The following is a 25,011-nucleotide window of genomic DNA, read 5'->3' on the forward strand; positions in this document are numbered from 1 at the left end:
TGATTTAAGAGATAGCATGATTGCGGAACAATTCCTTGCATCGTGTAACAAGGGAGTGGCAATATTCCTGAAGGAGCGGAACTTGAAGACGGTGGCTGAGCTGTCCGAACACGCCGGCCGGTATTTGAAAGCTCAAGGTCAAAGGAATCTAGGGAAAGCCCAAGATGAGAAAGGTTTGGAGAAGAAAGAGCAAACCCGGAGTTCAATCAAATGCTACCTTTGTGAAGAGACTTGGCATAGAGCAGCAAATTGTGCCGCGGGTCGCACTCACAGTTCATCGTCGAAATGCGATCGGTGCGGAGAGCGGGGGCACACAACAGAAACCTGCCGCGATCAGTCAGGAAATAAAACGGCTTGCATGGTTGCAGATGAAAGCTCTGCTAATGCTGACAGGGAAAAGCAATGTGACCGGGTGGACAAGGATAAGACAAGTGCTGTTACGACATCTGTCAAGGCGGGAGAAGCCGAAGATGATATGGCAGTTGTCATGTGGATGTTGCATGGACGTAAAGTGTCGGTACTTCGAGACACGGGTTCCAACATTGTATTGTAAGAGAATCCATGGTGCCAAAAACGGATATCACGGGTACAGAAAAGCCGGTTCGGTTGGGTGATAAAACAGTAAGGTGGATGCCAGTTGCTAGGGTAGTGATTTTTTCGTCGTGTTACTGCGGTTGGATTGAAGCCCAATGTGTCAAAGACCCTCTTTTTGACGTAATTCTCGGTAATATGCCAGGAGTCAGAGGTGCTGACGATCCGGATCCCCTCTGGAGATTGCCTACTGCAACGCGCGCTGAGAACACGGAGTTCCAACCTCATAAGGTTATGAATAAACGTGAAGAGAGATGTGTTGATTAGCATACCAGAGAAGATTCAGCCTATGCCGTAGAGAAAGCTACGAGGAAAAAGAGTAAAAAGGAAAAGGAGGGCATCAAGGAGAACAACTCAGTAGCAGCCATGGACATAACTGCAGCAGAAATGGGGAGAATGCAGGAAGCGGACAGTACGCTGCGACGATGTTTTGAAATTCAGGGCAAATGGATCTATTGTAAGAGGAGTCGGGTCGTGCATAAGTTGGAGAAGCCTTCAGGTCTGCTGTACAGAATAGTCAAGACCCATGAGGAAGGGGAAAAGAGACAGTTAGCAGTACCGGTGAGTTTACAAAGGACTGTTATAGACTTGGCACATGACACTATTATGGCTGGCCATCAGGGAGTAAGAAAGACAACTTGCAGAGTCGCTGACGAGTTTTTTTGCCGTGCATGCAAAGCGACATCAAAAGGTTTGTGCAATCTTGTGACACATGTCAGAGAACAACACCAAAAGGTTTGCTCTCGAAGGTACCTTTGAGGACTATGCCTATTATTGAGATACTGTAGCGCCCTCGTTCGGGCGGCGCGCAAACCGGAGAGCGCGCGATGGCGACTGAAGAAAATAAAGGCGCTAGGCCGTGGCACGTGAAGCCACGGCTCACGTTTCGTGCTGGCATCGGTTATCGTCCAGGCGTGTCTTTCTTTCGCTCCTGTGGCATAAGCCTACAAGTGGTGACCTCGGACGAAGACAATGACTGACTCGTATGCACCCTCAACCGAGCAAGCCTCACGCCCGCAGGATGTCTCGGCCGTGCAACTGCGTCTCCCATCTTTCTGGCCACAGGACCCGAAAGTTTGTTTCATCAGGTCGAGGCGCAATTCTCCCTGTACCGCATCGCCTCGGAAACGACACGCTACTACCACGTAGCCTCCGTCCTTCCTTCTGACGTTGCCAGCGAGCTGTCCGACGTCCTTTCCAACCCCTCGGACACTACGCCATATCAGCACCTTCAAACCAAGGTGCTGGAACGATTCATGCCTTCGGAACGCGTCCGCCTACAGCAGCTCTTTGCAGAGGGGGACCTTGGCGACAGGCGCCCCTCCCAACTACTGCGCCGAATGCGACAGATTCTTGGGAAACACGACGTCTCTGCCCACTCAGCGTTGCTTCGCGAGCTCTTCCTCCAACGTTTTTCTCAGCCAATTCGCCTCGTACGCGCGGCGGCCGGCGACGTCAATCTCAACCGCCTGGCGGAGCTCGCCGATCAGGTTCATGAAGCGACCTCCCCATCTGTCAACGCTGTCTTACCACCAGCAGACACAGCGATTTCGCGCCTTGAGGCCCGCATCGACGAACTCGCCGCCTCCATTGCCGCACTCCGGAGCCCCCTGCAGGAGACTCGTTCGCCTCGTTCCGGTCGTCGAGCTCTTCCACGCACACGAGATGCTCGGAGTCCCAGCCCTCCACCCCTCTGCTGGTACCACCGGCGTTTCCGACACCGAGCCATTAAGTGTACACCCCTATGTTCATGGCAGGGAAACGCCTGCCGGGATCACTGACGGCGGCGTGTGATCTCCCTTCTCGTCCCAGCCGCCTTTTCATGGTCACGGACCAGCTATCGGGCGCTAGGTTCCTTATAGATACGGGCGCGGAAATTAGCGTTGTGCCCCCGACTAAGGCTGATCGTTCAAAGTCACAGGGACAAGTGCTTCGTGCTGCCAACGCCTCGTCTATAGCAACGTATGGGCTCCGATCTCTCACCCTCGACTTCGGCCTTCGCTGCATTTTCCGGTGGCTTTTCGTCATCGCAGACGTGGTTCAACCGATCATCGGCTCGGACTTCCTCTCATACTTCGATTTAGACGTCAGCGTGCGGCGGCGCTGCCTCATAGATAGTAAGACTCGTCTCTCCATCTCGGGAGTCCTGTCCGACATCGCTCCAATGGCCATCCGCATGCTGATACCTTCCTCTCCGTTCGAAAAAATCTTGGCGAGTTTCCCGGAGTTAACTAAACCGTGCAACCTCACTCAGCCGCCTAAACATACGGTGACACACCACATCGCCACCCGGGGTCCACCGGCAGCCGCTCGACCACGCCGCCTGTTCGGAGACCGCCTAGCTATTGGTAAACGGGAGTTTGACCACATGCTGCAGCTCGGCATTATCCGCCCGTCGTCAAGCGCTTGGGCTTCCCCTATGCATTTGGCGCCAAAGCGTGATCCTGGGGACTGGCGTCCTTGTGGGGACTATCGAGCGTTGAACGCCAAGACTGTCCACGACAGCTATCCTCTACCTCACATCCAGGATTTTACATCGCGCCTTGACGGCTGCACAATTTTCAGCAAAGTGGACCTTGTTAAGGTGTACCACCAGATTCCTGTCGAGCCCGCCGACATACCTAAGACCGCCATCGCGACGCCCTTTGGGTTGTTTGAATACGTGCGGATGCCTTTTGAACTCCGCAATTCGGCTCAAACTTTCCAGCGGTTCATTTCAGAGGTCACACGGGGTCTTCCTACTGTGTTTGCGTACCTTGACGATGTCCTCATCGCCAGCCGCACACCTGAACATCATGAGCATCATCTACGCGCTCTGCTCCAACGTCTTCAGCAGTACGGCCTCGTTGTGAATGCCTCTAAGTGTACTTTCGGCGCATCTGAGCTCGAGTTCTTGGGCCATCACATATCATCCAAAGGAATACGCCCTCTCCGGTCCCACGTTAAAGCAATTCAGGATTATCCTCAGCCTACAACACTGCACCAATTACGCCAATTCCTGGGGCTTGTGAATTTTTCCAGGCGCTTCATACCACACTGTGCCGAACTGCTACGACCGCTCACCGACCTCCTTCGGTCAACCGCCGGCCCGTCCTCCGCCATTCCTTGGTCGTCAGAGGCTCAGGCCACCTTTGCTGCTGCTAAGCAAGCGGTCGCTAACGCCGTGCTTCTCATACATCCACGCAGCAACGCCCCTACTCGGTTGATGGTGGGCGCATCCAGCGTGGCCGTCGGAGCCGTCTTACAGCAGTGCATTAACTCCGAGTGGAGACCCTTGTCGTTTTACTCTCGGAAGCTACTTCCTGCTGAGACCCGCTACAGCGTCTTTGGCCGGGAATTACTAGCCATCTACGCTGCAATACAGCACTTTCGGCATTTCCTGGAAGGATGCTCGTTTTACGTGCTGACTGACCATAAGCCACTGGCGTATGTTTGCCGCACTGACTCATCCAAGTACGTGCCCCGTGAACTCCGCCATCTGGCTTATATATCGGAGTTCATGACTGACATCCGCCACGTGAAAGGAGCTGACAACACTGCCGCAGATGCCCTTTCTCGTATAGACGCGGTTGACTCTCCACCGCCAACCATCGACTGGGCCTCATTCTCCCCGGCACAGCAGGATGATAGAGAGCTTGCCGCTTTTCGGGAGAACCCCCGTTCTCTCCGACTACGCCTGGTGCCTCATCCATTATCATCTGAGCGCTTGTGGTGCGATGTCTCAGCTGACCTTCCCCGCCCTTTCGTTCCCACTTCATTACGACGCACCGTTTTCCACTCCTTACACGACATCTGTCACCCTGGCATTCGGGCTACTCAGCGTATTCTCACCCAGCGCTATGTCTGGCCCGGAATCAACGGTGATGTGCGCGCTTGGACGCGCATGTGCCTGCCCTGCCAGATGACAAAGGTCTCCCGTCATACTAAGACGCCGCCCCAACCTTTCCTTCCACCCGGCCGTCGTTTCGACCATGTTCATCTAGACATTGTGGGCCCTCTACCAGTGTCTCAGGGGTACCGTTATATATTGACCATGGTCGATCGCTTCACACGCTGTCCAGAGGCTGTTCCAATTCAAGATATCACAGCCGAGACAGTTGCCCGCGTATTCATTTCTACGTGGGTATCCCGTTTTGGCTGTCCTGACAACGTGACAAGAGACCGTGGACGTCAGTTTGAGTCCTCGCTGTTTATTTGCCTTAATCGCATCCTCGGAGCCAGACATTGCCGTACCACGGCTTATCATCCCTGCGCCAACGGCATGGTGGAACGCCTTCAGCGACAACTGAAGACCGCCTTGACTACCCGCCTCAATAGAGCCACCTGGGTTGATGCCTTGCCACTGGTGCTCTTAGGTTTACGAGCTGTCATCCGGGCAGACCTGCAGTGCTCAACAGCAGAGCTGGTGTATGGCACTTCTCTACGGCTTCCGGGAGACTACTTCACGTCAACGAAGCTACCAGACCAGCCACAGCAATTCCTACAACGCCTCCTCGACTGCGTTCAAGACCTCCGGCCCACTCCACCCAGACCTTCCGAACACAAGACCATATTCGTCCACCCTGATCTGGCCACTGCAACACATGTTTTCATGCGCCACGACGCGGTCAGACCACCTTCGACACCAGCCTACGACGGACCATTCCGCGTCCTTCACCGCACCCCCAAAACTGCCACTCTACTTCAGAACGGCCGTGAAGAGACAGTCAGCTTGGACCGACTCAAGCCGGCGTACCTGGAGACCGCCCTAGAAAGCCTGTCATCTACGACTGATCTTCCGTTGGAATACCACAAACGGCATGTCACATTCCGACTTCCAGTCTACACGGCGGGCCCTGTAGCGCCCTCGTTCGGGCGGCGCGCAAACCGGAGAGCGCGCGATGGCGACAGAAGAAAATAAAGAAGGCGCTAGGCTGTGGCACGTGAAGCCACGGCTCACGTTCCGTGCTGGCATCGGTTATCATCCAGGCATGTCTTTCTTTCGCTCCTGTGGCACAAGCCTACAATACCTTTTCAAAGAGTCGCCGTGGACACTGTAGGACCTATAAAACCAGTATCCCAAAGAGAAAATAAGTGCAGACTTACAATGGTGGATGTGGCTACTCGGTACCCGGATGCGGTTCTAATGAAAACCACGGATACGGTAATAATAGCGGAGGTCTTGGTGAAAATGTTTACGAGGTATGGGGTTACGAGAAAGATACTAACGGATAGAGGAACCTATTTCACCTCGGAATTGATGAGGGAGATTTGTAGACTGCTGTCTATGCGACACCTCTTGAGGACACCTTATCAACACAGGTGTCACGGCTTGGTTGAAAGGTTCAATGACACGCTAAAGAATATGTTGCGCAAGGTGTGCCAGGAGAAACCCAAGGAGTTGGATCGATACCTACCGGCACTCTTGTTTGCATATAGGGAAGTGCCGCAGGCTGGCACCGGCTTTTCGCCGTTCGAGTTGATTTATAGAAGAGCGTATAGAGGACCACTAATGGTTCTGAGGGAAGGCTGGTCGAAGACTGAATTGAAATAAGAGCAAAAGTCATCGTATATGTATCTATTAGAACTTCGGGGCAAGCTTGAACAAACTTGTCGCATCGCACGGGAGAGCCTCGCTGAGGCCCAGGCATCATACAAGAAGTATTATGATAGAAAAAGCCGAAAAAGGGTCTTGCAGGTTGCGGACAAGGCACTGGTACTCCTACCAAGTGACAACAACAAGCTCACAATGAGTTGGAAGGGACCTTTTGAGGTGAAGAAAAAAGTGACTGATGTCGACTATGAACTTGAAATTGGAGAAAGACGAAAGGTATTGCATGTCAACATACTGAAAAGATACGAGGACAGGCAAACCAACAAAGCAGAGGACGTCGCAGGCATGGTCGTTTCGTAGACGCAGTTGGGAGATCCATACGAAGAAGAAATACCCACATACAGCATAACCAAAACAATACGTCGAGAGAAGGTGGTTTTAAACCCCGATCTCAATTAGGTGCAGAGGAAAGAAGTGGCAAATGTGTTACAAGAGTTCGACGAAATCTTTTCAGACATTCCAGGCAAGACGACGTTGCTCAAGTGCAGTATGCGAATAACCATGGAGAGGCCGGTTCATGTGAAACAGTATCCTCTGCCACTAGCTGTCCAGAAAGACATAGATATGGAAATCAAACAGATGTTGGACCTGGGGATTATTGAGCGTTCCACATCTGCGTACAACTCACCTCTTGTGGTGGTAAAAAAGTCTGACGGGTCTAACAGAGACTGTGTGGATTTCCGGCATCTAAATAAGGTACTGTTTGATGACGCAGAGCTCATACCACTAGTTAACGCAGTATTTGCGAAGGTCGTGGGAAGAAAGTATTTTTCAAAGCTGGATCTAACTAAAGGGTACTGGCAGATACCCTTGGATGAAGCATCAAAAACAAAAATGGCCTTCTCATGTGCACAAGGGTTATTTCAATTCAGATTCGTGCCCTTCTGACTGAAAATTGCTGCGCAGACTTTCACTAAACTCATGCAAATAGTGTTAAATAAACTCCAAAACGTGGAGCATTATATCGACGATATCCTGGTGGCGACAAATTTTTGGCAGGAACATGTGAAGACATTACAGGAAGTGTTTCGTAGGCTCCAAGGGGCGGCGATCACAGTGAAACTGACGAAATGCCGAATAGGGTTTCAAGCGATTCCCTTCCTTGGACACACCCTGGGAATAGGACACATCGCAGCTCATCCTGACACATATGAGAAGATACAGTCTGCTCCGAGGCCATTGAACAAGAAGCAGTTGAGATCATTCTTGGGCCTTACAGGCTAATATAGAGAATTAATCCCTCATTGTTCGGATATAGTGAGTCCCCTTACCGATCTCACCAAAAAGAACGCACCTAACATATTGTCTTGGTCGAAATGTCATGAGCAGGCATTTGAGCAACTGTAGAGGTGTATGGCTGAACCCCTGGTCCTTATGGCACCAGATCTCAGTAAGACGTTTGTTTTGCGAATGGATGCATCAGAAAGGGGTGTAGGAGCGGTGCATTTGCAGGAATCTGATAGGATCTTGCATCCAGTCTTGTACGCAAGTCGGAAGCCGAATGACCGGGAAAGAAACTACGCTACGGTGGAGAAGGATTGTTTTGCTTTAATATGGGCTGTTAAACGATTTCACATTTATTTGTGTGGAACCCAGTTTGTGGTGCAAACGGATCACCAGACGCTGGAGTACCTCAACCGGGTGAAGCATAAAAACGTTGAAGTCATGCAGTGGAGCCTTATCTTACAGGAGTTCAGTTTCTCGGTCCAGTACATAAAGGGGAGAGACAATGTTGGCGCAGATTTTATGAGTAGAATGATGATATAGGAGACTCTGTGCGGACACATACCTAGTATCGTTGTTTCATTGCAGATGTGGGGTGACAGTGAAGTGTGACTGTGACTCACGAAGATGGATGTGCGTGTTACTGTAGGCAAGTCTAGTGGTGCCACAGTGAATTTAAGTGTGCCATGCAGTGACGTGATGTGCCGTGAAGTGAAGTGTCGTGCGGTGAAAGGAAGTGCCGGGATACGTCATGAAGTGAAGTGCTGTGTCGTGCAGGGAAGTGTTGTGCGGTACAGTGAAGTGTATTGTGCTAGTGGAGACGAACTCAAAAAAGTGGGGGCCATTGTCAAGAACGACCAGATGAAGAAAAGAAGAAGAAAAAGAAGTTGTCTTGAATAGGTAATTTAAATGCTGGAATGAGGGAGAAGAAGAGGAAAAGGAAGAGGTCGTGGGGCGAGTGAGGAACATGAAAGCTGTGACGTGGCGTTCGAGGGGCCAAGGGCTGCGGAAGTTCGGACTGGGTCTCGCCGCAGGCTCCCGCCCGAGCACCTGACTCGGCGAGCAGCTCACAGAGCAACCACTGATCCTGGGCGGCAGTTTCCCTCCCGAGCACCTGACTCGGCGAGCAGGTCACAGAGCAACCGTGGATCCTGGGCTGCAGTTTCCCGCCCAAGCACCGACCTCGGCGAGCAGCCCCGGAACCACCGCCGACCCTGGTCTGCAGTGTATCCCGCCCGAGCACCTGCCTCGGCGAGAAACCGCTGGAGCTACCACTGTAGTGGTTCTTCAACATCGTCGCCACCGTTGAGCATCGATATGGCGTATCATCACGCCTGAGAGGGACTCCCAGCGGACTAGAGGCCACGCCACAACTGTTAGCGCGAGAAATAGAGAAGGCAAACCGCATCGGACCTTTAAACGCGCGTCACTAAGACATTTCCTTTTCTTTGTTTTTCAATGTGAGCGTGTTTTTGTTGTTCTTGTGTTTCGTGATTTTTATGGTAATGAAGTGGGAGTTTCGTTTCGTACCATCAGCCTCTATGGTTTATTTCGCAACGCCCGACGAGTGAACCAGGCATCAGCATATACGCGTGACAAGGACATATGATATTGGTAGTTGTGAGTTCCAAAACGAGGTGGATAGAAGCAGTTCCAATGAAATGTGCAACAGCAGGAGTGACAGTGGAGGCCCTCAAGGCTATTCTTGCGATGTTCGATCAACCTCCTACTCTTGTGATGGTTAATAGACCTCAGTTCTTGGGTTTCCCTTTGCGCATTTTCCGAACTCAGAGTCAAGTAAAACACTTGGCTACAGTGCCCTATTGTCCCGCATCACATTGTTTAACGGAGCGAGCCATCAGAACGTTGATAGAAGGCTTGAAGGAAAACGATTAAAGCCCCGCCGCGGTGGTCTAGTGGCTAAGGTTGTCGCCTGCCTGCCCGCAGGTTGCGGGATCAAATCCCGGCTGCGGTGGCTGCATTGTCGATAGAGGTGGAAATGTTGTTGGCCCATGTGCTGAAATTTGGGTTCACGATAAAGAATCCCAGATGGTCGAAATTTCCGGAGCCCTCCAATACAGCATCTCTGATAATCATATGATGGTTTTGGGACGTTACACCTCACGTATCAATCATTCAATAATGGAAATTGAAGAAATGTTGCTACAAACTCAAGCATGAAGACTTCTGTTGCCTCACCGCCGCGTGTCAGTGAAGGGGTCTCCAGCAGGGGGGGGATGATGATCAATTACGAATAAAACTTGATTGAATTTTGCCGACCTCTGAGGCTGCTAGAGCAAAGCCCAGCAGCGAGCAAGATCATTGATGGCCGGCTGGGCAGAGTGCGTGGACGCAAATTGTCCGGCCACGGAAAACATACAAAGCATATCTACGGCCTGAAATATGATGACTGGTGTGAAGCGTCCGTTCGTTTGTCTGTCTTTCTGTCTGTCTTTTTGTATGTATGTATGTATGTATGTATGTATGTATGTATGTATGTATGTATGTATGTATGTATGTATGTATGTATGTATGTATGTATGTATGTATGTATGTATGTATGTATGTATGTATGTATGTATGTATGTATGTATGTATGTATGTATGTATGTATGTATGTATGTATGTATGTATGTATGTATGTATGTATGTATGTATGTATGTATGTATGTATGTATGTATGTATGTATGTATGTATGTATGTATGTATGTATGTACGTACGTACGTACGTACGTATGTCCGTCCATCAGTCCATATGTCTCTCTGTCTGTCCATCCTCCGCCCGTCCATCGGCCCCCTCCTACCCCAATATAGCGCACATCGTACAACTAGGTGGTCTCGTGCCACGATAAATACAAGGGATGGACAGACCGATAGCTTTATGAGCTTTGCCCCTAAAAGTGGATACCAAGTATCATGCGTTACCGGCAGCGAAAGCGCATCATTACAGCAGGCACGACTCAGGGAATGAAATGGCGGCATGCTGACCAAATGCGACGTTGGGCGTTACATTTGGTAAGCCGCGCGACACTGACACACCATCGGCCGGTCAGAACTTTCGGGCGAAAGCGAATATATTTTATGACTCTGGCAACTGGACGTTTGCGGCACTCAACGTGACAGCGCCTTGCTCCAGATCGTTCGAGCTCCTGAGAAAGGAAAAGGATTTGACATCTAAGATTACGATCGTCATCAAAAGAAAGGAGTTCGGTTCGCCTGGCTTGTGACGCTCACTCTACTGGTGATATCTGCTTTGCCTACTGAAAATAGCGCTAAGAAACGGGAACACAAAAAGAGGACACACGGCACAGGCGCTAACTTCCAACATAATGTTTATTACCACCGCACGCTCGCCTATATCACCAAAAAAAATAACATCACATGATATGAATGATGCGCAGAAAAATTAATTTCTTAGAAAATACAATTCTTTATCACTGAGCGTAAGAGAGGGAGTGCTGACGCACTTAGACCCCAGTGAAGCGATAGCCTCAGCCTCAATAATCTCTCTAGTAAGCTTGTCAAACATTCTCTTGATAACTGTGCATGCATTGAATATCGGCGCGCAGCCGCAGGATTTACAATGTATGGCCAACCAACTCCCCTGGCCGTTTTTCACATTATTACAATGTTCTCTTAATCGATCATTAAGGCAATGGCCCGTCTGGCCAATTTACTTTTACCACAAGAAAGCGGGACCGATAGCCTCAGCCTCAATAATCTCTCTAGTAAGCTTGTCAAACATTCTCTTGATAACTGTGCATGCATTGAATATCGGCGCGCAGCCGCAGGATTTACAATGTATGGCCAACCAACTCCCCTGGCCGTTTTTCACATTATTACAATGTTCTCTTAATCGATCATTAAGGCAATGGCCCGTCTGGCCAATTTACTTTTACCACAAGAAAGCGGGATACGATAAACAACGGATATGATGCAGGGAACATAAACAGTTCGATGCTTCTTACTACAACCTTTGAGTTTTCCGTCATGGTCATCAAGGCCACAAAGGCTGACCAACTTCTTGGGAGCCGAAAAGACAACCCTAACTTCAGAGCGCTTAGCTAATTTCTTTAGGTTGTGCGATATCTTGTGAGAGTATGGTATGACGACTAGGTGCTTCGGTTTCTCGGCATCACGACTCGCTGTACATCCTGGGTTGCGAAGCGTACGAAGCAAGCCTTCTGCAACTGAAGTTTCGACGTGCATAGGATAACCTGCTTTCAACAAACGGTCTGACTGATTATGAAAACTATTGGCGGTTTCATGCTCACAAGATTTGCTTAAAGCATGACGAAAACAATGACTGATGATGCCTCTTTTCACTAGTTTGGAGTGAGCTGATTGGTAAGGAAGGACCGGTTTGTTCATACGTCGTTGGTAAGCCCAACATATGCGGTTGGGATGAAAGGTGAAGAGGATATCGAGGAATTTTATGGCATTGCACTCAGGCAGTTCGTGTGTGAGAGTCAAGGGTTTAAAACACTCAGAAAAATGTGAAATTATTTTTGCCAAGCCTGCCTCGTCCGCTACCGTGTCGTTAGTTAATAAAACAAGATAGTCATCGACATACCGGAACACTTTTTTTATCTTCAAATTATCTAGATGTAGGTAAATCGATCTGTCAATTCTACTTAAAAATATGTCGCTTAAAATGGGCGCAATGCAAGACCCGATACAGATTCCGTCCTTTTGAATAAAAGGATTGTCACCCCATGAAATGTAGGTCATCTTGAGGCAAAATGATAAAAGTTCTAAAAACCGACTGACAGGAACACCACACTCAGTTTGAAATCTAACAGAGCCAAACAAATCTATGCACTTTTCAACCGCAGCAAGCAACTGATCATGGGGAATAGAATAATATAAATCAGTCACGTCGACCGAAAAACCATAAACATGCTCATCGACACAAGTTTTCACATAATCTATGACTTGATCAGAACTTTTTACTATGAAAGGATCATCAACGTCAAGCCAGTTCAACTGTTCTTGCAAAAAAGTAGCAATAGATTTTCGCCATGTATCACATTCTGAATTCATTACCCTAAAAGGCATATTACTCTTGTGAGTCTTTGCATTAAAAAAACACTTTTAAAAAGTCATGCTTACTATTTGTGATGCCACCGACAACTCGAGAGAGGTCAAGGTCTTTGCATAGCTTTTTTGCTTCCGATTTAACTTCTTCAATGCGGACGTCCTCGCGAGAGAAGAAAACAGAGCTTACGGCAGTGTGAGCCTTAGAACCAAATAGTCCCAGAGTCAGGATGGCGAAACCTCCTTCCTTATCAGCGGGAAGGACGGTAAGAGAGTGCTCCTTGAGAAAAGCCTCAACTCTCCTGAGAGGAATTTTGGATCCTGCTGGTCTGTAGCGCGAAACGGTGTCGACGCCTTCTGAGACGGAGTGTGGTTGCTCTTGTTCGGGCACATGGCGCGAAACTTGTCGCACCATGGCTAGAAGTTCCGGTGGAGACGTCTTAGGTTCCATCGCAAAGTTGGGCCCGAGGCTTAAAGTCCGGAGGATGTCGGGAGGCACGGTGATCTGTTCAGGCACGTGAACTGTCGGCTTTTGATCGGTTACTTTTTTGGCGACGCCTGTGTGTAGCACCAGCAATTGTCGAGCCCAGAGGAATTCCGTGCTTTGGTCGGCGAGGCGCTGAAATTGTCGAAGCTGCTGCATGGCCACACTATCTTCGAGACGAATAAACAGAAGGGCGGACAAGTAATTTTTATGTAGACGTGCTTGTTTATACCATTCTGCCTTCAAGATTTTGCACACCCTAAGCCCATGACCAACTGAGGGGGCAACGTTGCCGAAAAGGCGCTTGACTTCCTGAGGCATTATGCTGTGGCGAATGCAAAAAGCAAGGGATCGAGCTTGACAGGACGCAAGAGCGATGTAGGCGAATGTGGCACACGGGTTTGAAGATGAACATAAAGAAGGGCCCGTTGTACGAGAAATAAAGTTCAACACTGTCGAAATTTGGGCTTCTTGGTGCATTGTGACGACTGAAAATAGCGCTAAGAAACGCGGACACAAGAAGAGGACACATGGCACAGGCGCTAACTTCCAACATAATGTTTATTACCACCGCACGCAGTATATTGGACAGACGGGCCGTTGCCTTAATGATCGATTAAGAGAACATTGTAATAATGTGAAAAACGGCCAGGGGAGTTGGTTGGCCATACATTGTAAATCCTGCGGCTGCGCGCCGATATTCAATGCATGCACAGTTATCAAGAGAATGTTTGACAAGCTTACTAGAGAGATTATTGAGGCTGAGGCTATCGGTTCACTAGGGTCTAAGTGCGTCAGCACTCCCTCTCTTACGCTCGGTGATAAAAAATTGTATTTTCTAAGAAATTAATTTTTTTTGTGTGCATCATTCATGTCATGGGATGTTACTTTTTTGGTGATATAGGCGAGCGTGTGGTGGTAATAAACATTATGTTGGAAGTTAGCGCCTGTGCCATGTGTTCTCTTCTTGTGTCCCCGTTTCTTAGCGCTATTTTCAGTCGTCACAATGCACCAACAAGCCCAAATTTCGACAGTGCTGCTTTGCCTGATTTCATGTAGATGTGGAATTAACGACGTGCAACTGAAGTTTTGTTTAGTGAGTGTCGTGCGTTGTAGCAAACAGAGCCGCGCTGAATGGCACCACTTTTCTATCTCCAGTACAACCAGGCCAAAACGGCACTTTTCGACCACTTGCATCGTTCACGAAAGTAATGCCAGATGTTTTTTTTTCATTGAACGAAGTAGAAATGTTCCAGCACCAATGTACTGCGTGTTCTAAGGCACCGAAGATTCTTTTAGGGGCGAAGCTCCTAAAGCTGGGGGTTTGTCCCTCCTAGCTCGTAGGTGACTGCTTAGTTCGTTGATTCACTCAGAAGGTGCGGACGGACGAGCACACAGACAGACGGACAGATGGATGGACTGACGTTCGGATGAACGATTCACGGTTTACCAATCAAACACTCCAAAACTTAACCCCACTCATCATCTTTCACTCCGGGAATAAGGTGTGATTTTTTTTTACTGCAGTTGGTTTCATTACTCGTAGTCAGACGGTGTGACACCGTTAAGATCACTTTAGAATGTCCCCATTCGTGTTGCTTGTGCTGCCGTTTAATTCCTCACTTTCTCGGCTAGTAGGAAGTTGCTGTTGGTAATATTGATGTTTTAGATATTTCTAAACATTATATTTTCACTCTGACGCAAAGTTCATTTGTCTTTATTGTCCCCTTAACTACTTGGAGGTCGACCGAAAAGGCATACTTACACCTCGCAGGCGATCTCGCCACGCACGAGATTCAGCAAAGCGGTCCACACACTTTTGTGCACGGGGGCCTGCATCAGCGAAAGCATCAGTTGTGGCGCTTTTGTAACAGAGTTTCACTTACAGGTTCCAGTTTAAATATACCGAAAACCAAGCAGCAGGATTGCTTTGTTTTGGATATGAACGACTAATACGAGAAAGTGCCACATTGGTGGTAAAAAGCTTTATGATTCAAATTTACTTTCAAGCGTTGTAAGCATTTTCTGAAACAATTTTAGGCCATTCACTACAACGTCTGTAGTTCATGTGCTTTGATTCAACAAAGACTACTACAACTCTTTAGCCGGGTGTTTTCTGTCGCCATCATTTTCCGTATAAGGTTGAAATCAGTAGTATCACTCCGCAAGTTATGTGTTCCACGTACGTGTAAAAGCACGCAAGCGCAGTTATTGAATGTGCCTGAAGCGAGGTGAAACAAGGAATGAATGCATAACATCGCACTTCACTGGATGCCTGTAGTCGAAGAGCGCTCAAAGGACGAGCAGGGGCTGTTGTTTGAGGTGCAGCTACGAACTTAGCTCATAAAGTCGCTGGCGCGAGGCATCGGCAGACGGCTCGTAAACTCTCTGGGCTCGCAACGCCTTGCGTTTGAAGGATTGATGACATGAAAGCCGCTTCGGTCCCTGAAACTGCCATATCCCCTTCAGCATTTAACACCTGTGTGGCTTGCCCTAACATGGTGATCTGGTGACTAACATACTCGGCTGCTGAGCCGCAGGTAGCAGGATTGAATCCCGGCTGCTGCGGCTGCATTTTCGATGGAGGTGGAAATGCTGTAGGCTGGTGTGCCCAGATTTGGGTGCATGTTAAAGAACCCGAGGTAGTCTGCGTTTTCGGAGCCTCCACTACAGCGTCTCTCAAATTCATTTGGTGGTATTAGGAAGCTAAACCCCACGTATCGATCAATCAATATTCATCACCTGGGAGACGCGAAAACGGCCCACAATTTGAAGTTTTAAGACAGGCGTCGTTTCTTTCTCGTGAGCTGTGCAGAGATAGAGAATGAGTGACCCCGCTCATAGAAGGTTGCGTCGCAAGCGCTAAATTTTACGTCCACAGCAGCAGTGCAGTCGCATTCAAACAGGCTGCGAGCCGTCACTGCCCATCATAGGGCAGGGAATACAACCATAAGTCGATTCACTCTGGCTCACTCAGACTCGGATCGAGCCATGATTTCTAGTTTGCGTGAGTATAGGTTAGTAATGTTTGGGTGAGTTTGAGTTCCAGTGACTTTGGTTGAAGAAACCTTTTGTGAGTGCGTGCCCGAGCGAGTCTGGCTCAAGAAAATTTTGGAGAATATGAGCCTGAATGATCCCAAGACGCAAAGTATATTTCATGAGAGTCCGAAGGAATTCCACTATTTTTGCTGACACGGTACGCCAAGAAAGGATGCGTAAGGATAACACAATAGGAAAAAGGGCAAGTGGCTATGTGGTCTTGTAAGCATGGCACTATTTCTTTATTTAGAGTCGTGCTGCATTGTTCTGATATGCTCGTTTCACTTCTGAAAGGGACGCTGAAGAGAAATTTAGCCTTTCTCGTATACTGGGTGTTCTAAGTTAAGCTCTATAATTTTGTTCAAATTCAGCAGTGGAAACAACATATAAAGCACGACAAGGCGACACAATGTGTGACAAAAATTATAGATGTCAGTGGCCCTATTACGCAAGATGTTATGATTAACCTCTCTCTGACTGCAGCAAGCATGTATACTTGTGTTGAAAAGTTGACGACAGACTCGTTTCTACATAGTTACACTTGGAAGAAATATTCTAGATAAATAACTTTACAGTGACTGCAGCAAGCATGCATATTTGTATTGAAAAGTAAGAGGGAGCCGCGTTTCTTCACAGTTACTGTTGGAAGAACTATTATAGCATGTCTGCGCTCTGACATATCCTGTGACAAAGTTCTATTGCGGTTTGCGTGATTACGCATGCTAGGCGGTGAATATGGGCGCAATGTTCCTCCCTCATGGGACGAACGGTTATAGCTTGCTATCGCCAGCCGGTGATGAAAGGGTAACCGATACCATCTGCGCCTATGCCTTCGACGCATTTGCCACGGCCCATCGGGAAGGAGCTTCACGCCAATGCTCCTCCTTGGATGCGCACTCATGCAAAACACAATTAAACTTTGGCGAGGAATATCTTGGAGCAGAGACATGCTAGAATAATTCTTTAAAATGTGACTGAGCCGAAACGCGACTGCCTCTAACTTTTTAGTTCAAACCTGCCTGCTTTCTGTAGTCACAAAACATTTCATTGCTACTAAATCTTGGTTGATTGGGTCACTGACAGCCACATTTACTGTCTGAATTTGTGTCCCCTTAAAAAAACATAGGTTATCTGCAAAGGTAGTTGTCACATTTTTTCAGCGCCGAGTTTTAAGAAAACATTAAAAAGCTTAATTTTGAACACCCGGCTTAAGTAAGTTACATTATCACAATACTAAGATCAACACTGTTACAGCCCGAAAACGATGAGCATAAAAATGCGCGTACAAAGCGCAGGTGACGATGTCACATAGGTTTTCGCACCAGGTAAACGTGCTGTGACATAACATCGCAGTATCTCTTACGTTCTGTGTAACCATCTGTTGCCATAAAATATTACTTACATTGTGTTTAAACGAATACATAACATTAAGAAAGCAAATATAAGGCACTTACATGCAACTATTGTGGCCAGAATTCGCAAAGAAAGGCTAAATTTTGTGATGTCACATTGACGTCCAGGTGGCGAAATGCTGGCGTGCAAGATAATATCTTACACCTGCCTTCACTCACTTTTAAATACTTATTTTAAAACTAGTTCACACGAAACCTGTGAAGGCATAAGTTACGTCTGATGTTATAGAGCACTTTAATTTACTGCTTCTTTAAAGAGATCCAATGAACACTGCGGCAGTGTTTGTACATCAACGCTAGCCGGTAGAAATGACTCAGACTTGTTATGTGCAAGCGTAGGTGTTTAACTGCGTGAATAATAATAACGATGAAAAAAGGGATTGCTTGCCACAAGAGCAACAAACCCTAATGTCATATACAGTAAAACAAGCTGCTAGCCTTATGGAATTCAACTTGGCGGAAGTGCTCAAAACTCTGTAGTCAGCGAATACGGCAACTTCTTGGGGAGAAGCGATTTGGACGCAATGGCGGGAAAAAGGTTGTTTTGCACAAATTCCGGCGTCTGTAAGGGCGTCGTTGATTGTGAACAAAAAGTCATTGTTTGCATGACCGGAAAAGAAAGATCCAAAGAAAACAAAGAGCAAAATTTTCCTAGCTTGAGTGAAGATCGAACCCAGGCTATTTGAGGGGCAAGCAGGTGTCACACCACGCAGCCGCGCATCTTTTTCGAAATTCAGTGAAAACGATGTTCATTCTCTACAAACACAGGCATTCATTATACAAGCTTCATAATACAACCTTCAATATTGCAGCATTATTGCGTGGTACAAGGTACATTGCCATCAGGCGTCAAAATATGTGATGATCATAACGACCTAGTGGTCAAAGGACAGCGTTTCTGTCGAACACGACTGCAATTCGCACGTAACTCACGTGGTTGGGTGAACAAGTGCTACTCTAACGCTCCTGGCACTTCTCGCGATGACGTACGTGGTCTTCTCTGGAAATGTTGCGGGGAAGGCGTCAAACCCGGAGGACACATCTTGTGATTTCTCGCATCTCCACCTTTTCATCATCGTGGTTGTCGTGTTTCAAGTGTAGCCGGTCTAAGAGGCGGCTACCCGGATGTGTCTGTACATATTGCGTTTGTTGGTGGGCGAGGTTGGCTTATCGAAGCTCCTTAGCGCTCGAAAACGCGTGAATCTTTGCGCGGGTTCATCGGGTGGATTAGAACCCGCATGATCGTATTTTAGTGGATGACCTGTAGTTGATCATTCTGTTTGCGTATGTGCAAGGTGGTGATGAAGTGAGATTTATATTGGTTGCAAAAGTATGGCCAAGGTGGAGTGCATCCTTGCATAGTATGGCAGCGCACTTACTGGAGACCCGGCGGGCTATGGTACGGCCCACCTGTTCGCCCATCGTATACAAAGCTTGGCCGAAGTGGAGTCGGCTCGGCGTTGGGTAGGCACGAAGATTCCAAGCAGGGGGATCTGTTGGGCCTCGCGGATTGGCCTCGAGGGTGGATTGATGCGTAGCTGAGTTTTATACCGAGGGCGGTGACGTGCAGTGCGGATGAAAAGAAACCGAAGGCCAGCATCTTCGCGAGCCGTGTCCAGGGCCAGCATCATCGTGAGCGTCAGCGCTTCATATCAGCTTCTGATGTTGCTATACGCAGGTTAAAGTTGACATCAATGCGTAAGTGCAAACAAGTGGTTATATAAACATCTGCAACTGTTCAACATATGTCTGTGCGTGCAACGTTTGTACATATACTTAGCGTCATTTGATGACGTGTCCCTCAATAAAAATTGCAACACGGTCACCTTCCCTCCGCATGCTTCGCGTACCTTCGATTCCCCGGTACGTGGGATCTGCCGATTTTTTTTTTCTTTTGTTGCGAGGTCTCGAGTAATGCAAGGAGGCCAGGCGAAGACAACACAAGAATAGCGTCAGCAGCGCTCTCCACACATTGGTATGGCTTTTCATACTGATGTAGCCTGCATTGCTTTAAAAGACCCCTTGAGTCACCCATCAGGAAATAAATAACCATTCTAACATCTTTTTATTGCCGCCAAGGTGACACGGCGATGACCACTCCTCCACCCCCCGTCCTTCCAGACATTCAAATGTAGCTGGGGTGCACTGCAGCACGCTGGTCCCGTAGTCATCGGCTACAGTCGTTGGTGATGGCAGGGAGGTGAAGCACAGCGAAATTTAAAAAAAGAGGGGGTGATGAAGACAAGACCATGCCTTGAGGCGTTCCCTTCAAGGCGATGGTGTATGACCTGTGCCTAGAATGATGTACGCTATGTTGGCTTGAATGACTGTAAGACCACTGAATTTGTTGGCCTCACACCGCTAATTGCTTGACTTTATACGTGAAGCAAACTTGGATCTGTATTTTTGAATCGCATAATATTATGCATAAGGGCGGAGTTCTTAAAAATAAAAAAAAACAATGGCGCATAAAAAGTGTTTAATGTAATTGAGTGTTTTGTAACCCCTATGAAGTGCCTGAAGTTGTCCAGGATTGCTTTGTGATAATGTTATCGAATGTGTCTTTAGGTTCTAAAGCCAGACCTGAGTTGTAGATGTAGAAAAATTCGACAGGGTCCAATATGTCAGAACAGCCGTTGATGCTAAGTTGGGCGTGGCATTATGTAAACAGCGTTGAGTTCTTGTGCGTGGTTTTGTTGGATCCACGTTCAGTGAGGGGTGGGCAAGGGGCTGATTAAGTAGGAATTTCAGATATGTTCGCATTTTTAGGAGCACCAGCTGATAACTACGGCCACTGAACTCAATGTTAGATTAAATTTGGTTTATGAATAAATAAATAATGTACGTACAGTAATTAGCTCACTTTTACGTCATCTTGCAAATAATTGCTGTGAGAAACACTGTAATTTTTTCTAACTGTTTCATTTGCTTTAAATTCCAGCTCGAGAATCTCGCATTGATATTATGTAGACTCCAAGAGTTTATTATCAAAATATCACAGTGAACGTCGAGAAGTATTAAATAATGTCGGCAAAAAACTATGTTTACTGATTGCATGAAAATGAAAACTACCGAACATATTCTCAACAGCGTCGTGTAAGGCGAACAGAGTTTTTCAACATCATAGAGCGCCATGCCTGTGCTTCATCCCCTGTTAGGTTTTGCGCGTCTCTCTTAAAACACCTGCGCCGATTTTTCCGGCTGCACTAACTATGATGAGAGATGCTATTATGGGTCTGAAAGGAGCATCACTTAGTTTCTATGCTGACAAGACAAAACACTGTGCGCAAAATCTACAGAAGTTTCTCTTGTCATTTGTGTCACGGCACCACTTTATTTCCAATACCAAAACTAGCACAAATGTGCGATACTGTACTTATTCTCTTCATCCTACAGGAAACACGCACCTACCAGACCAAGTGACTTCTTTCGTTCAATCCACACTTATTAGAATTTCAAGCGCCTCGATTTCTGTCTTTTTTGGTCTATTTAACCGGATAGTAGGTTGTACTTACTCATAAATGGCTGAAAACATGGATGAATCTTGACTTCATCAGCAAGAACAACAAGGAGAAAAACCAGCCACAGGCTGAATATTATCGCCTGCTCCGATCGAATAATCGCCATTTCAAGCTGCACCAGCAAGCGTGTGGTGTTGCCTAAATAAACACTTTTGAATGTGCTCCGCAGTGATGAGAACTATAGGGGAGCTTGCCCCGTATTTAAAGCTGGCAGCTCTCATAAGGAGAGGCGTCTGGTTCCGCATGGATATATGGACGTCTCAAGTGTAGATTGCTTTCAATAGCGACATTTGTTGAAACAAATGCTTGTGAAAAGAAACATCTGCTATATCTATGAGCTCCTAAAGAAACCAGTGTTCACTACCCGCTTTCACTTTTGTAGCTTGGCGTTTTAGATTCTCATGAGCGCTCATTTTGAATTGCGGATAATGTTTCATATTGCACGTAATGCATTTTTCTTTAGTATTTTGTGGATCACCGGCCCTTTGTGATAGTTTAATAGCTCTGCCGTCCAAACCTTGTTGTTCTCAATTTTTTTCAGTTATCTTGATATACACGGTGCTTGAAGATTGTGCCCAATAATACAGAAAAATTACACAAAGGAGGTATTTGCGTACTATCCGAGGCGTTCCCATTACTGTGGCAGAAGGTACGTTCAGATGCGTACTAACATTAGGTATGGCAGTAATTACAAAATGAAAATAATACACTGTTTAACCAGTGGAAATGAGCAGTGTAGTCAAACGGGCTAATTTAAAGGCTCGCGTCGAATAGTACATAACCAAATAAAATTTCCTGAAAGGGGGCCACTGGTAGCCTCCGTGGTGCTATGAAATCTGACTAAGTTAGCCGAAACCAAAACCTATGCGCCAAACGGTGCATCTAGCCCCGCCGTGGTGATCTAACGGCTAAGGTACAAGGCTGCTAATCCGCAGGTCTCGGGATTAAATCCCTGCTGTGATGCTGCATTTCTGATGGAGGTGTAAATGCTGTAGGCCCTTGTGCTCAGTTTTGGGTGCCCGTTAAGGAACCCTAGATGGTTGAAGTTTCGGGAGCCCTCCCCTACGGCGTCTCGCATAATCATAGGGTGGCTTTGGCAAGTTAAACCACAGATATCGGAGACTGCATCTATTGTTCACTTCGAAAACACCTTCAGTGACGACAGTGTTTACTCTGTGTGATCAAGCGCAAATCTAGATGCTTCGTTATGCGACAAGAGTTTCCTGCAGCATGGCCGCTTATGGAAACTTGCTTATTCTGCTCTGCAATGTGAGGGAAACATCTTCATTATGGGTGTTTTCAAAGTGAATTGTACGTGCGCTAGTTGCGCGTAAATGTTGGTTTCCCCAGCCTAATTAGCGGGGTTTCGTCACGGCACAGTGATTACCTTTGGCTGCCTTTCAGAAATTTCAAAGTGGCTATCGACCATGCGCAGAAAGGTGTTGATTTCACCCATTTTACTCAACCACTTATTTCCACCAGTTAAAAACTTGATTACTTTATTTTTAAATCACTGCCTTAATAACGTCTGTAGGCCTCTCAAGATGCCCTCTACCACAGTAAAGGTAAAGCTGCTGCTAGCGCGAAGAAACACGTTTCTGTAAATTTTAAATTATATTGGACACATTTTGAAACATTCTTTGTACGTGAATTCAAGCGACATGACATTATTTTGTACCGGACATAAATTATATGTTCCAACATAAAAATAATGGTAGGTATGTCACATGCACCATGACTTACATGACGTGGTCTTGACGTGACGTTAATGAGAATCAGCTCAAGTATTCAAGCAGAGGAAAGTCTACGTGACATTATCTATGCTACTTTAAGTGCATTGTCGTGAATAGGTTGCAGGTGCGAAAAACGCATTGGGCGAGAACGAAAACACTCCATGTTGGCAGAGACCGAACCTGCAACCTTCGAGTTACGCATCCGAGTCTCTTGCGAACCGATTTATGGTGACCGTTATCTTCTATTATCTGGTATTTAACTCCTATTATCTGGTATTTATTCGTATGACAACTTTCTATCTGTATCACAACACCTATTATACTCTTAAAATTGAAAAACAGCACAACTAACGTGCCATGAATCTGATCTGGCTTCATCATCTGTTGATTTTGATTAGCTTGCTATCAAACAAAGGAATGGGCCTGCGAGATTTCCCCCTCACTTATACAGAGAGCCTCCTTGCGGCAGATTAGATTCTTGAGTAGCATGGACTGCTGGGCGAGTTGGTAATTCACCTTAACTGAGTTGCGCGAAAAAAATTGAAGTACGAAAGGAAGGAGCGCTGTGTTCATGTGTCTTCCTTTTGTACTTCAAATTTCTCGCGCAAATGCGTTAAGTCTAGATTCCTTGAGGTAGTGTGTAAGTGCTTCGTGGTCAGAGGTCCTCTGGTTAAACTTTCACGCACAATGTCACGCCTGTCTGTATGCACGGAGTGAATGATGATGAGTGGGGCGAAGCGTTTGTCAGTCCGTCCGTCCATGGGTGCATTCGCACATCCGTCTATACATTTTTTCGTCCATCCGTGTGCCCCGATGTCCGTCTGTTCGCGCGTCCATGCGTCCATCTGTCTATGCGCCCATGCGTCCATCCGTCCGTCAGTCCATGCATCCTTCCGTGAGTCTCTGCTTTCACTCGCCTGTCCATCCATGCATCCATCCATGCGCCTGTTATTCCGTCTGTCCGTGTGTCCATCTATCCGTCCGTGAATCCGTACGAGCGTTCCTCGAATCATCCATCCAGTGAACACTCCAAGTAGCACGATCTCGCATCTCTTTATTATATATTCCCCATATGCAAGCACCGCCATCCAGTGCACATTCCAAAGACTAAACGAGAGATGGCTACCTACTTCTACTAAGACCACGACTACTACTACTACTACTACATAAATCAGACACGCACGACCCACTGCTTGAGTAGCTTCACCTTTAAAGCGTGTTGTACACTCGCCATCATTGCTACAGGTGGCCCCGACTAACAGTCTTTCCGCCGTAGCTCGATTGGTAAGAGCATCGGTTCTGTAATGCAGAGGCTGCCGGTTTGGCTCCTGCCTGTAGAAAGTTGTAAAGTTGTGTTTCAATCTACTGTAATTTCTCTACATATATATTAAAATTACTTCGATATACTGAAACAGTAAAGTTAACGTCCCTGATATCTTCCTCGGCTTAATTGCCGGTGTTTATTAAGACTGCGTCAAACAGAAGCAAGGCCTCAATGTTTCTTGAGATAGAATGATTAAAAAAAAACACTACGCACGCGCACGCTTCATGCCAGAAAATTCGCCGCATCAGCAATATATATATATATATATATATATATATATATATATATATATATATATATATATATATATATATATATATATATATATATATATATATATACCTGGAATCGAACCCAAGTATACTGTGTGCAAATGAAGCATTCTGCCACAAAGATAGGCCAAGTCTCTGAACTATTTTTCAAATAGACACTAATCTTCGTGAAGGGTTAATAGTGCTTGCAGTGCTGGCTATCAAATTTTATAAACAAAAAGTATGTACTCTTTTGGTACAGCAGACACGTCAGGTTAACGTTAATTGTGGATAGGCGCCATGCGCTGAAACCGATTTATGTAGCAGTGTGCAGGGTCAGCATTCTCACGAGTATTAGCACTACATATTGCCTTCTTGTATTGCTAATACGCATGTTCCAGTTGGCATCGTTGTGCAAGTGCAAACAACTGGTTATATAAACATCCTCAACTCTTAAACATACGTCTGTGGGTGCGACATTTGTACACATATTTAGCGTAGTTTCATGACGTGTCGCTCAATAAGGAAAATTGCTACGCTCTCACCTTCCCTCCAAATGCTTCGCATAACATCGATTCATAGATGCGCTGGATCTGCTGAATTTTTTCTTCCTACATTTGAAATTCGCATAGAAAGACGGTCAGCAATTTTAGGTAACTTACGTCATGCTGACCTGCAGCATGACCTAATACCAGCACAAGCACACAAGATAAGTTCAATAGATGAGCTAAATATTGTGTAAAGGGCGCGTGTATGAGTATGTTTGCGTGTGTGTGCTTAGATGTTAGCATAACGTGCGAA

The 25,011-nt window shown here is 46.9% G+C and overlaps 1 protein-coding gene across 1 annotated transcript in view; it reads right to left on the minus strand.

Annotated features, from left to right (window-relative positions):
• The window catches only part of LOC142814040 (uncharacterized), an 80,275-nt gene extending 59,165 nt beyond the window's left edge, over window positions 1-21,110 (minus strand). Inside the window, exons 1-2 of the mRNA XM_075891983.1 lie at window positions 20,897-21,110; window positions 14,696-14,763 (exon numbers count right to left, since the gene is read on the minus strand). Of these exons, the coding sequence (XP_075748098.1) occupies window positions 14,696-14,763; window positions 20,897-21,008 (180 nt within the window). The 5' untranslated portion in view covers window positions 21,009-21,110. The remainder of the gene's footprint in view (window positions 1-14,695; window positions 14,764-20,896) is intronic.
• Window positions 21,111-25,011: the final 3,901 nt, after the last annotated feature.

Source organism: Rhipicephalus microplus, chromosome 4 (genome assembly GCF_043290135.1).
Source record: "Rhipicephalus microplus isolate Deutch F79 chromosome 4, USDA_Rmic, whole genome shotgun sequence".
Classification (NCBI taxonomy): Eukaryota; Metazoa; Arthropoda; class Arachnida; order Ixodida; family Ixodidae; genus Rhipicephalus; species Rhipicephalus microplus.